The sequence below is a fragment of the Polistes canadensis genome, unplaced genomic scaffold (assembly GCF_001313835.1).
Source record: "Polistes canadensis isolate GaletaPanama2010 unplaced genomic scaffold, ASM131383v1 scaffold_91, whole genome shotgun sequence".
NCBI classification, from domain to species: domain Eukaryota; kingdom Metazoa; phylum Arthropoda; class Insecta; order Hymenoptera; family Vespidae; genus Polistes; species Polistes canadensis.
The window spans coordinates 72,713-86,140 of NW_014569638.1; the positions used below are offsets into that span (position 1 = coordinate 72,713).

General features: G+C 28.8%; 4 protein-coding genes across 6 annotated transcripts; 2 read left to right on the plus strand and 2 right to left on the minus strand.

Moving 5' to 3' along the window:
- Positions 1 to 705: 705 nt before the first annotated feature.
- LOC106787093 (protein MTO1 homolog, mitochondrial) lies at positions 706 to 3,928 on the minus strand. Its single transcript, XM_014749143.1, has 10 exons — positions 3,819 to 3,928; positions 3,426 to 3,725; positions 3,041 to 3,340; positions 2,647 to 2,823; positions 2,168 to 2,575; positions 1,925 to 2,097; positions 1,394 to 1,846; positions 1,106 to 1,209; positions 964 to 1,024; positions 706 to 882 (listed from the first exon to the last, which is right to left on the minus strand). The coding sequence occupies exons 2-10, from the start codon at positions 3,637 to 3,639 to the stop codon at positions 784 to 786; spliced, it is 1,989 nt and encodes a 662-aa protein (XP_014604629.1). The 5' UTR covers positions 3,640 to 3,725; positions 3,819 to 3,928; the 3' UTR covers positions 706 to 783.
- Positions 3,929 to 4,006: 78 nt separating this feature from the next.
- LOC106787094 (MKRN2 opposite strand protein) lies at positions 4,007 to 5,085 on the minus strand. Of its 2 annotated transcripts, none has more exons than XM_014749145.1 (3): positions 5,002 to 5,085; positions 4,170 to 4,873; positions 4,007 to 4,085 (listed from the first exon to the last, which is right to left on the minus strand). In XM_014749145.1, the coding sequence occupies exons 2-3, from the start codon at positions 4,744 to 4,746 to the stop codon at positions 4,036 to 4,038; spliced, it is 627 nt and encodes a 208-aa protein (XP_014604631.1). In that variant the 5' UTR covers positions 4,747 to 4,873; positions 5,002 to 5,085; the 3' UTR covers positions 4,007 to 4,035. The 2 variants fall into 2 exon arrangements, with proteins under 2 accessions (XP_014604631.1, XP_014604630.1); XM_014749144.1 differs by having other exon boundaries at positions 4,955 to 5,078.
- Positions 5,086 to 5,675: 590 nt separating this feature from the next.
- Positions 5,676 to 6,720, plus strand: LOC106787050. Its single transcript, XM_014749058.1, has 3 exons — positions 5,676 to 6,121; positions 6,260 to 6,442; positions 6,547 to 6,720. Exons 1-3 carry the CDS (start codon positions 6,065 to 6,067, stop codon positions 6,718 to 6,720), a joined length of 414 nt encoding a protein of 137 aa, XP_014604544.1. The 5' UTR covers positions 5,676 to 6,064.
- Positions 6,721 to 8,355: 1,635 nt separating this feature from the next.
- On the plus strand, positions 8,356 to 11,103 carry LOC106787097 (desumoylating isopeptidase 2). 2 transcript variants are annotated; one of them, XM_014749148.1, is made up of 6 exons: positions 8,356 to 8,904; positions 9,533 to 9,712; positions 9,778 to 9,850; positions 9,925 to 10,018; positions 10,108 to 10,249; positions 10,352 to 11,103. In XM_014749148.1, the coding sequence occupies exons 2-6, from the start codon at positions 9,587 to 9,589 to the stop codon at positions 10,526 to 10,528; spliced, it is 612 nt and encodes a 203-aa protein (XP_014604634.1). In that variant the 5' UTR covers positions 8,356 to 8,904; positions 9,533 to 9,586; the 3' UTR covers positions 10,529 to 11,103. The 2 variants fall into 2 exon arrangements, with proteins under 2 accessions (XP_014604634.1, XP_014604635.1); XM_014749149.1 differs by having other exon boundaries at positions 9,603 to 9,712.
- Positions 11,104 to 13,428: the final 2,325 nt, after the last annotated feature.

The window sequence follows — 13,428 nt, forward strand, 5'->3', positions numbered from 1 at the left end:
GAGAGAGAGAGAGAAAGAGAAAGATAGAGGAATGACGAGAGACAATAGTATTTAATCGTCGAGCATATTAAGGACGATCGTATATTAAAAGCCAGCGCGTCAACTATATTTATAAGCCCGTCTATAGTAGAATACACGTGAGGAATTTATTATTAGTAATAAAAAAAAATTAAAAAAAAGGAAAAAAAAATAAAATCCATTCATATAAGCGCAAACTCTAGCATTCGATTTACGTACAAGCGCCAATTAAATACAATACAATACACCATTCCCATAAACGAGATGTATCGTAAACAGTATTTACTATCGCACTAATGGCAATAAAGAGAAACTCCTAGTACTAACGAATTTCATTCTGCATTTATGTATAAAATTATCTTTCTTTTTTCTTTTCTTATTTGTTTCTCATCCTCTGATTATAAATTTATTTTGTATATTTTTTACGATATAAAATGAATTTTTAGTTGTACCTGTAAATAATAGAATATAAAGGTTTGTGTATGTATTTGGTTATAGGTATATTTACTAGCTTGGGTAGAAATAAGCAGACCTTATAATGACATTTACCCTGAACACGCTCCAGTAGAGAATTCCGTACCTAGAAGTTTATTATTACCGAACCTTTGAACCTTCCCTAATTAAATCAGCAAAGTTCCCTATGTCAGAAACTCTCTACATGTTCGGTTTCATCGGAACACATGATTCTTCATATTAGAGAAATAAAATTTATTTAATGTTATGTTACCTACTATAGATATTTGTATATTTTCATATACTCTACTTCTATTGCTTATCTTCATATATTCTATTATACTTAACGTATTGTAAAAGTCGCACAATTGCTACCGGTGTTACCCCTGAAATTTTGTCAGCCGCAGCAATCTGAAATAACACAAAGAAAGTTGTTCACAAATTTTTGTTTAATATACATATTTACAAAAATTTAATGAAAACAATACTTACCGTTCGCGGTCGTACTGCTATTAATTTTTCTTTATCTTCTGTAGATAAATTTAATCTCACCCTGTAAACAAGAGCAGAGGTTTATGTACATAGTCTACTAATTATTTGATCTAATTAATTATGATAATGAAGAATTTCTTACGAATTATAATCAATGTCATCGGGTATTATCATTTGTTCATTTCTTCTAACTTCGTCGATTACTTTGACTTGTTGATGGATGAAAGAAGCATAGGTTGCTTCTATCTGTAAAATCAATTGATTGGTTAAAATCAGCAAAGATGAATCTGTGCCAATTTCATTTATTGACCTTAACCAGAGAGTGTTAGGATCAACAAGTTGAATTATTCTACATGCGTTCTATGTTTATTAGGATAACTAATAATCGTAAATATTGCAAGAACTAGTATTCTCGAAACAATTACCATACCTTCAATCTTCGTTCGAAGATAGGATCTCTTACTAAATTTCCAAATAGTTCTGGCCATAAATTGGCTATTTTTGTAAATTCTATACTCTGATCTGGCATTCCCAATATATCAAAAGCAGATTTATTTTGAGTATTTCTACTCATTTTCATAAGCAATGCTTTTTTCCATTTGGTATTCGATTGGACAATAGAACGGAGCTGTTGTATAGTTTCTTCTAATTTCGTTTTCATTTTTGTCATTCTATCAAATCTTTCGTTACTAACGCAACCTGATTCGTAACCTTTCGCTGTCAGTCTTAAGTCAGCATTATCAGGACGTAAACTCAATCGAAACTCAGCACGACTAGTGAACATTCTGTAAGGTTCGTCTGTACCTTGTGTTGTAAGATCATCGATTAGGACACCAATGTAGCCTTCTGTTCTACTTATAATTATTGGTATTTTTTTCAAAACCTAAATACAACGAGCATTTATAATTATCTTATCTGGAAACTATTCATTGCAATATTTAATTTAAAAATAATTGTTCACCTTAGCAGCTGCATTGATGCCTGCAACACAACCCTGAGCCGCTGCTTCTTCATACCCAGTTGTACCATTGATCTGCCCAGCAAGAAATAATCCCGAAACCTTTTTTGTTTCTAATTCTACGGTTAATTCTCTTGGATCAATGTAATCATATTCTACGCCATAACCAGGCTTTTCTGTAGAAAATAATACAAAAATTAGATTTTTCTTTTATTTATTAACAGATATTTATAAATGGAACCTTACCTACTTTAGCTTCTTCCAATCCACGTATAGAATTAACCAATTCTTGTTGTTTTTCAGCAGGTAATGTACATGACAAACCACCTGGATATATTAATGGCGAATCCAATCCTTCTGGTTCTAACCAAATATAATGACTGGTTTTACCGAATTTTAGAATTTTACTTTCTATACTTGGACAATACCGTGGACCTTTTTTCTCTTCAGTAACATGCAAATTGCAATGCATGTTGTCTTTTATAATTTTAGCTACCTTGTCGTTTGTACATGTCAAATAACAAATCAATTGTTTATCTGGAGGAAGCCATACTCCATCGCTCATAAACGAAAATGGTTCGGGAACTTCATCCGGGAAATTTTTCTCGCATTTAGAAAAATCTATTGTTGATTTTAATAATCTTGGCGGAGTACCTAAACGATATAATTAAATAATAACATTTATTTAAACGAATAAATATATTATAAATAAATGACATAATTACCAGTCTTAAGTCGTTTCATTTTAAAGCCAAGTTGATCCAATGTGTTAGCTAATCCAATACTAGGTTCATCCCCCATTCTTCCAGCAGGTCTCTTTTCTAATCCAATAATAATTTCACCTTTGAGAAAAGTACCCGTTGTTATGACTACTGCATTACTCAATATCCTAGTTCCATCTCCTGTAAAAAAAAAAGCAGATTAAAATATTTCTATACTTTATTAATCCTCTCGTTCTCCATATAAATTCTTTAATGGTTGCATGGAATATGATCCATATATAAATCGGTAGGTTGTTTATACTTGACCTTTACATGAATGACCTATGAATGAGTCACCATTAACGAAGTAGTTAAATAGCATATAAAACAAATGAAATTAAAGATATTTGAAACTTACGAAGAATAATGCCACGACATTCCGGTGGACTTCCTTCTAATATGAGATCTTCGACAGATGATTCACATATATCTAAACCATGCATTTGAAAAAGTTCTGCCTGCAAATGTTGTTTGTATAAACTTCTATCCACCTGTGCTCTGAGGCCCCAAACAGCTGGGCCTTTACTTCTATTTAATATTTTATAATGGATTCCAGAGATGTCACATATGCGACAGCAAATTCCATCTAAAGCGTCAACTTCTCTCATAAGGTTTCCTTTTCCTATTCCACCAAAGGATGGATTACACGACATTTCTCCTAGATATTAGAAATAAATTATTAATTAACACATTTACATATATCTAGCAAAAATACAATTTAATACAAGTATTATCCAACGTACCGATTGTACTTTTTTTATGCGTAACTAATAAAGTTTTAGCACCCATTCTAACAGCAGCAGTGCAGGCTTCGGTTCCTGCATGTCCTCCTCCCACGACAATAACATCAAACTTGTTATTGTCATTACTATCATTTGCTATACTTCTTATACATTGACGAATTCTTAAAACAGTTATTCTGTTGTGTAGATTTGTTCTTAATCTTGAAATGATCATCTTTATGGTTAAAGTTTAAATTAACTGTCTTGTATTTTGTTTCTTCTATTCCTCTAAATCATCATAACTAGAACTAATAGGTTATCCTGTAAAACAAAGTACAAAAAATTAGAATAAAATAATGACAGTAGATTTTCTATAATCATAGTAAACGAAAGTAAATTTGTATCTTTACTTACTTTTATATTATTTCAAATAAGAAAACTATAATAGCAACATAATTAAATCATGTTATTCTTTTGAAATATTTCTATCAGAATCCGCTCGACTTCAGCTGCCATCATATGTCAGCGACGTAACAGCACGCGCTTCTTATTGGCTAGTATTCGGCCTATGAGAAGGTTTGATCACAACGCGCGCGTCTCCTATTAGTTAATCGTCTGCTAATGAGAAGACTTAATAACAGCGCGCTTTACCGATAAGGAAGCTTAATGTTATACCTTTATCTGTAAAATTTAAAAACAGCAGTAAATATTATTTTTTGCTTTTGATATATATTTTTATTAATTAATCCGATATAAAATATTCACCATATTTCAACTTCTTGTATAATGTAATATATCTAACAGCTTCATAAAGTTTAGGTAATATGAGCTCCCTACACATATCCTCAGCATTTTTAAATTGTAGATTAGTATAATTTAATTTATATAAAAATTCTCTAACAAAATCAAAACAATTCATGGTATCTTCATTATAATTAATAGACTTCCATTTAATATCCTGCCTCATAATATTTAATATTTCATCCCAGTAATAATCCCAAGAAGCCGGTACTACTTGCATTGCTATGCAACTTGTCCATTGTGCAAAATTATTAATAATTAAACCATATCTATCAAATTCAAAAAGATTTCCATTAGAGTTAACTACTCCAATATGTAAAAGATCATTAATTTCATAATTATCTAAAAATGTACCATGAGAAGGTTTAATTACAATCGAAGTTGATTGACTTGTTGCATTTGTAAATGGATATGGAATTCTAAATGGTTCTATACGAAAACTTACAATAAATTCTTTGCACAATGGACATTCTTCTGGAATAGTTTTACAAAAGACAGACTTAATATTACAATGACGAAAACATATTATTCCTGGATCCATAATTATAGTATAATGAATCAAATACTTAATTACTGATATAACAAATGTATCACAGCTTGTTAAGATCGAATTAATTGTCTTGTATCTCGTTTCTTCTATTTCTTAGACTAACCTAAAATAGGTTATGCTGTAAAACAAAATACGAGAAGTTAGAATAAAATAGAAGCAATAGATTTTTTTTAAATAATAGTAAACAAAAATATTTTACCTATACTTTTATTTAACTGCAAATTAAAAAACTATAATATGCTCTACCTGTTGATTTACTTCTATCAAAACTCGTTCGACTTTTACCGCAATCACATTCTAGCGATGTCATTGCCCGAATCTCCTATTGGCTGCTCATCGACCAATGAGAAAACTTGCTTACAACGTTCTTTATCGATAAAGAAGTTTAATATTCCCCTAAAAATATGCAATACGAAATACATACGTGAATAAAAATATATACAGCTTATACGCATTGTTCTAATTTTGTTATTTAATATTTGATACTAGAATAAAATATAAAAAATGACTGGTTTCATTATCTATTTCAAAAATTAAGAGAATTATTAAAAAGAGAATATCTTTCTAAATAAAAAATTATAAACGCAGTTAAAGAATATTAGAATATGTTTATATACAAAAAGATGACTGTAGAAATCTGTACTCCTGTATTTAGAAAATCAATTCTAATCTTTATCATTGCAGCATAGATTTGTTTAACTTATTTTTCGTATCTTAAAAGCGTAATGCGTATCGATACGATTGATCTAAAATTCAATGTGGGCGTCGTCTTTTTTGTTTATTATCCTAAGCATGCTTGTCTGGTTTATATTGTGGTGGTGTAAATGCGCGAGCCGGTTTACTCGTGAAAACGCCTTTTGCCTGCCCATTCTGCCCGTGATCACTTTGCTTTTGCGCCTGTTAAATAATCGAAGAAAAACTCTTGTTACGCGGAGTTTACGAATCGAAACGGATCGATCGATCATCTTCAACTCTCGTGGTGAATTTATAAAAAATGTTTTGTTCATTTTCACAAGACCCTCAACTTCTCAGTTTTATTTTACGATGAGATTTTCGATTCGCCAACAGTGATCGATGATAAAACGAAGATAAAAAAATATGTGAACTTCTCGAATATAAAAAATCAAACGAGTTTATTTTTCAATTTTCGTTGCTATTCTACCTTTTTCTACCTTCAACTTTTACGAAAGTCTCAGTTCTTTAGAAAAGAAGATAAGTGATCTAAAAACTTAAGAACTTGTCTTTAATTTAAATTACAGCATCTTCTTTTCATTAAAATTGGAAAAGGCTTTATGTATTCGGCAGGAATATGCCAATCACATCGGAAGTTTCTTCGAGGGATAATCTTGATTCTATCACTACCATGGTAAAATTATTACACATTTTCTATTTTGCACACATACCTGTTTAATATTTTTATCGATCTTTATTTTTTCTAATCATTAACTAAATTATAAAAAAAAATATATATATGCTATTGAAATAATACATTATAATTAATTAGGAAGATCAAAGTCGTACGGGAAGATACGTAGCAGGTGGAGCAGCATTGGCAGGGACATTACTTGCATTATACCATGTACTTTTACGAGGTACATCCTCCATAGCAGGAATATGTATACCTGTGATTATAATGGCATCTTATATTATCTGGGTACTTTATTCCGCTCGCAGGGATAGGCGCAAGGTGACTAAATTCAAATCATTTGATCAAATATTTTTCTTTTCGTGATTTATGACTGGCTACTTTTAACAGAAATTTGCAGTCTTTTGTAATCGATCTCGTTTAAGGCATTAAGAATTGCGACTGCTATGCAACTGACGGAAGTAATAAATGAACCTGCCAGATCCACCGAAGCCGTTTGCAAAAACGTTAAGATCAACGTTGCTGAATCTGATGGCAATTCTATGGAAAAAATCAGTCACGAAAATCCTTCCTTTTTAAAAGAGGATTGTACTCCATAAATCTAAAATTTCCTATAAATTTTCATTGTTTTTCACGATTCTAAGACCTCCGCAGCTAAATGAAGCTAATGTTCCGTTTTTCTCTCGTATTGAAAAACTTTTACGTATGATAATAACTATTATTTGTATATATGATTAATATATAAAGAAAAAAAATCTAATTGGCTAAATATTAATCACATAAATACATTTATGTGGTATTTATTTATCCATCCTTTTGGATTTTACGTGAAAATCTAAAAATGTATAAAAGAAATATCTTTCTTTATTAAAATTTTTGTTACCGACGGATCATTGCGTAGCTCAAGTTTAATGTACCGCAGAAAAGTTGGCATAGAACCTAAACAGCAGAAACAAATGAATAAGTATTCCTTATTGCACATTAATTGCACATTTTGAATCTATGATTGTATACTTCATTAATTAATTATTTAATTAGTTATTAATAATGAAAAAAACAAAAATGTTTTTTCTCATTTCTAAGCAAAGCAATGAAGTTTTCTATTGTTTTTTGTTTTCAATTAATTGCTAACTTTTTGTTTGTCCGGTTCCCTYATCTTTTATTAATAATTTATTTTTTATTTATTTCGTTAATTAGTTGAAAATAATTATTACAATTTGAATAATTACGAAATGGCGACGACATGARTGGGRGATATGTTATAYGTATGCGCAACCACAAATTCAAGGCGCAAGCGCATTTTGAAAAAAATGAAAATAAAGTTGGTTTACCTGCAGGGGATATATTTAAAAGAAAAATTATAATTTACAAAATATTTACCTATTGTTTATACATTATGAACGATTAACCTATTTCTTTTCACTATTCTATAGGTTGTTACTTTGGAAATCAACTTTAAAAATATCCCCTGTGGGTATACTAATTTTACTTTCATTTTTTTCAAAGTACGCTTGCGCCTTGAATTTGTGGTTGCGCATACRTATAACATATCYCCCAYTCATGTCGTCGCCATTTCGTAATTATTCAAATTGTAATAATTATTTTCAACTAATTAACGAAATAAATAAAAAATAAATTATTAATAAAAGATRAGGGAACCGGACAAACAAAAAGTTAGCAATTAATTGAAAACAAAAAACAATAGAAAACTTCATTGCTTTGCTTAGAAATGAGAAAAAACATTTTTGTTTTTTTCATTATTAATAACTAATTAAATAATTAATTAATGAAGTATACAATTATAGATTCTAAATGTTCAATTAATGTGCAATAAGGAGTAATTATTCATTTGTTTCTGCTGTTTAGGTTCTATGCCAACTTTTCTGTGGTGTTTAATCTTACCTACCTGATCGATAACTAACTAGGTTGATAAACTAGGTAGTCGGTGACTAGTTTGATCGGTAACTAAGTAGGTCGATAACTTGCTAGGTCAATAATTTGCTAGATCGGTAAATGATCGACTTTATTTTTAGTATATTATTTAAACCATAAATTAGTCATTATGGAAGTAAGGAAAGAAACAAAAAGCTAATACTCCACCTATTTTATATATATATACACACACGAATATATTATATATATATCATTTCTATAATGAGAAAATGTTCAAAATAGATTTCTAGGTAGCGCTTCAATCAACCCCACAGATTTTGAGATTGTGGTGCTATTTCCCCTTAATATTGTTGTATACTCGAAGAAATGATTTAAAGCAAAATGGCATTTACGGTTTCTTATGTAGCCTCAGTCGTTACTCCAGTGTTAAATATGTATTCGAAAGGTCTTTGGTATTAATTTATATAATAACGGTTTAAATTGACCTAACAGTGTTCAATTAGTCAAAGGATACTAATTCCTATAACGAATAAAATTTAAGTTATAATGATTCATCCGAATTATTCATAGCGCGTTTAAAAACGAGTTAATGCATCGACTATATATAATATTGTTCATTGTTTAATGGAAAAATTGACTGCTGTCATTGTGCAACTTATGGCAATACAAAAAAATTTAGGTTATACGTTTTCCAGAAGGAAATAAATGAGAAGCATTAAAACTAGAAAGAGAAGACTATTTTCAAGTAATATATGATAGTAATAAAATCATATGATACTCAGACGCGTTATTTGATGTCAACAACCTTTCGAAAATTCGTGTAAAATGTTAACCGTTTCTACAATAGAACGTGGAATGTGAGAAGGTGTTTTGAATTCCTGCTTTCTCAGGTGAACCGATTTGTTATTTCACTTATAGTTATTTTTAGTCGACAGATACATTGTTATGAGTATATCTAGAATAATATTCATGTATTCATTTTTATTTTGTAATAATGTTTACTTTTAACTAATAGAGTAGTTTAATTAAAACTTTATGTATTGTTGTTTATTTACATTAAGAACTATAGATACAAATACATATCTCTATATTCTTAGAATTGTAATATTAGATTTATAAATGCTTACAAAGCTTTTTAAATCATCGATGCATTTATTAACATTGATAGGAAATATTTTAATAGCTTTTCATTTCTAATTTTATTACTTTTATATAGAAAACCTTGTTCTTGTACTGCAATATCAATATAGAACAATAAATTAAATAGAAATTGTGAACACTAATCGTAATTCTTATAGAAGAGTATTTAAATACTATTGTTTTTTAATTAATGTTCTTTCAAAACACGCATGAAGATATTTATTTGTACCTGCATAAATAGCAAAAGTAATAATCAATAGTATAATAATTTGAAAAATAGTGGAAATTAATCCACAGAGGCATTAGAAGAATTTCTGAAGTACTATGGCTATTTGCTTAGGTTTAGCAATGTAACTAGAGTATATATTTGCTTATTAGGTGTACTGGAACGTAGATAGTCCTGCTGTTCACCGCTTCAAGTACAAGTATCCTATGATGTTTTCATCAGGTCTTGGCTGTAATCTTTCCTTCCCCAGTTGTCTGGGCTATCCACGAGATAGCGAAGAACTGATACCAAAAATGGCGCGTGAACCAATTATTCTCAATGTTTATGATATGGTAATAGAAATACAAGAAATTCTCATACATACAATGCTTATTTTTCATTCATATAATATTTTCAGTATTGGATAAACGAATATACAACTCCAATTGGACTTGGAGTTTTTCATTCGGGTGTTGAAATATATGGGACAGGTATATCATTTTTATCAATGATTATTATTATATTTTTTCAATTTAATTTACTTTAATGATATAATTTTGTATAGAATATGCCTATGGTGGTCATCCAAAACCTAAATCCGGCATTTTTGAAATAACTCCTAGAGTTGCGGAAGAACTTGGTGAACAATTTAGATACAGGCATGTATATTTTTTATTTTATCACAACAATCGTGCTACCTGTTGAATTACAATGACTAAGTATTTATTTATTTGGATATATCTTATAGACAGTCAGTACACATTGGGTATACAGATTTTACAGAGGAAGATGTTACCAGGATTGTAAATGAATTAGGAAAGGATTTTAGGGGAGATCGTTATCACTTGATGAATAAAAATTGTAATCATTTTAGTAGTCAGCTTACATTGGTATGCCTTATTTAATTATTGTAGCAGTACTGCAATGTATGGCAAATAGTTTGTTTATTAAATTATATTCGATTATATTTTAATTGATATTTTATTCTTTAGATTCTATGTGGCCAAGAAATCCCAGGATGGGTTAATCGTTTGGCATACTTCAGTTCGTGCGTACCATTTTTGCAGCGTTGTCTCCCAAAAGAATGGTTAACTCCCGATGCCCTTCAGCATTCTTTAAATCAAGTCAGCCATCACGAAGGTACACCACCTTCCGATACTTCCTTGTAACATTTGGCTAACACTACAGACGAGAAAAGTTTAGAATATCCTAGGAGGTATACTTTATAGAGACTATTTACGCATCGTGACGAAGACAAATTTTATTACAACAGGCTCGTATATCGCCAGGAAGAAATTGATATCCAGGCAATTCGAATGTCACTCGAGGGTACAAACTTGACATTGTACTTCTCAATGCCGCTGATAAATTTATTAGTACTCAGAGAATTGCCTTCCCTGCAACGTGTCGTCTAACAAATTTTCGACGACAGGATACAGGTCGCGTGTGTTCTTTGGTTAATAGTTATATAATAAATAGATAATTACCTACAAATCAAAGCCATACCTGAGACTGACGAGTTTATTGGTCAGAAGAGTTCAGATTTCATTTATGTTTCATTAGATTTTTGTAGCCATTGAAAACACACATTTTTCATTTAAATGCTATTTCAAACTATACATTTTTTGACGAGCACTTTTCAATTTATCGCAGAAATTTTTATGGGATTAATATGATTAACATATCTTTTATAATCAAAACTCATATTTCATTTTTTTGACACTTAATGATTTCATATTTTTCATTATTATTATTATAATACTATATATATATATTTATTCTTTTTTTTAATCTTTGTATATTTAATATCTCTTTATATAATTACAAATAATAGCCATTGAAACATTCAATCATGTCGAATGGATTTACAAAAATGATTAGTGCATTTACTAATGATAATTTTTCTATCATTTTCTTAAAAGACATTTATCATTTTATTTTTAATGTACATGTGATTAGTAATTCGATATTTCATTATTCCAAATTTTCATCAACAAAAAAAAACGCTAAATTTCTTTTGTAAAAAAAGATAACAGTATTTTGCACGATTCGATGTAAGATTTAAAAATGTAAACACAAAAGAAAAAAGAAAAGGTGTTGTTTCAGAGGCTTTTGCCAGATTTGTAGCTGGATGAATTTAATAAAATACTGTCAAAAGGATTACTAATGTTACTAAAACTGTTGTTGACATCAAATTTATAATGTTACACGTTAAGAAAGAGAAAATTAATTTGTAGTAAAGTAACGAACAAACAAACAAACAAATAAAAAAAAAGAGAAAGAGATAGATAAAAAATGCATTTTGTTTCCATTTGGTGCATTTTGCATTAAAAGTTAGGCATGTAAAAATGCGTAATATACTAGCATTATGTTTCTTACTTACCGCCTAATATTTCTACTAACAATATTAAATGTCCAAGAATGTATTGACCATGTATTATATATGTTTTGAAATTATGTAATAATTATATTATCTTTCAGAAAAAAATTCTGTCTAAAGCGTACGTCATAGTCAGAGATATAAGAATGAATTGTAATTTAAAAATTTTCTTCTAAAGTATTATATATCTCGGTAGTTTTAAACGAATCTACGAAAGTTTGATAAATTTACTTTAGTTTCTCGAGGACATATTTATATTAATTGCGTGTTTTATAGATAAATTCTTCGTTAAAATTATTTCCTTTGAATAGAATAATAGAATTTATAAATAGTACATAAAATACGTTCATACTATACATATATGCATACGTAAATGCGTGCAAAAGTGCGTGCACGTGATATTTTTATCTTGTGCATACAGTAAATTTAATTAATTAATAATAATTATTATTATTTATATTTAATTAATAATAATTATTATATAATTAATAGTTTACTGAATCATACGAAACATGCCAATATGAAAATTCATTTCGTACGAATATATGTATATGTATTTACAAAAAAATATTGTATTAATTAAAAATGAATTTTGTTAGTTTCAAATGTTTCCTACGCTCATATATTTTTATGAGTATATATATGTGAAAAGTATTTATTATTATTATTATTATTAATCATCTGTATACTCTAACGAAACTGTAAGAGAGATTTCATAATACAAACATTAACATGGCAAAAAAAAGTATATAAAAAAGTATAAGCAAAATAGTAGACATGCCTAAATCTTTATATAAAATAGTGGAAAGAGTTGTGATTAAATATTTCATTGAAAAGTTTTCTTTTTATATTTATTCTGCATTTTGTATATTTGTTACTCATTCTTGTCAGCATTTTTCGCAGTAATAAATAGTACGGTTTTTTGTAACATTACGTTCTGTATACAAAATTATCTAATAGAAATGTCAATTATATTAAAAGCGTATAACGTCCACTTTGCCTGTAAACGCAAAACATAATGTATATGTCAAATGAACAAAAATTCTTCGGTTGTGCTACCTTATTTAATTAATAATAATAATAATAATAATATAAAAAGTAATGTTACAAGAACCTACACATAATAAAAAAGACTTGGTTCTATACTTTTACACATTTTTTAAAGCAGTTAGAAAATATACGGTGTAGTCTGTGATAGATATATTAAAAAAATTATAATAATATACATATAAAAAGAACACCACATAAATTTACGTAAGCTTATATACCATGAAAAATTAAAAAAAAAATAAAACGAATGCAATTGATACAAGCTTTAAAATTTATTAATACAGTTGTACACGATAAAATCATATTATTACTTTTTTCAGTTAGACGTAATGAAAAAACATTAGCAGATTTTTTTCCTCTTAATACAGACACAAATTTATGAATCGAGACAAAAAGGTAAGATGTTTGTGTGTGTGTGTGTGTAAATAATATAAATACTACAAAAAATCTACAAACTGACCTTCATTAATTAATGACGAAATCTTAATGTATAAAGTTTGGTCTCTTCTTTTAGCATAATAGCTTATTCCTCATAATTTACAACAAAATACACATTCTCAGTTATAATAAGACGTAAATAATTATTAATTGTAATATTTTTTAATAAATATTTTAAACAATGCACAAAAAAAAAAAAAA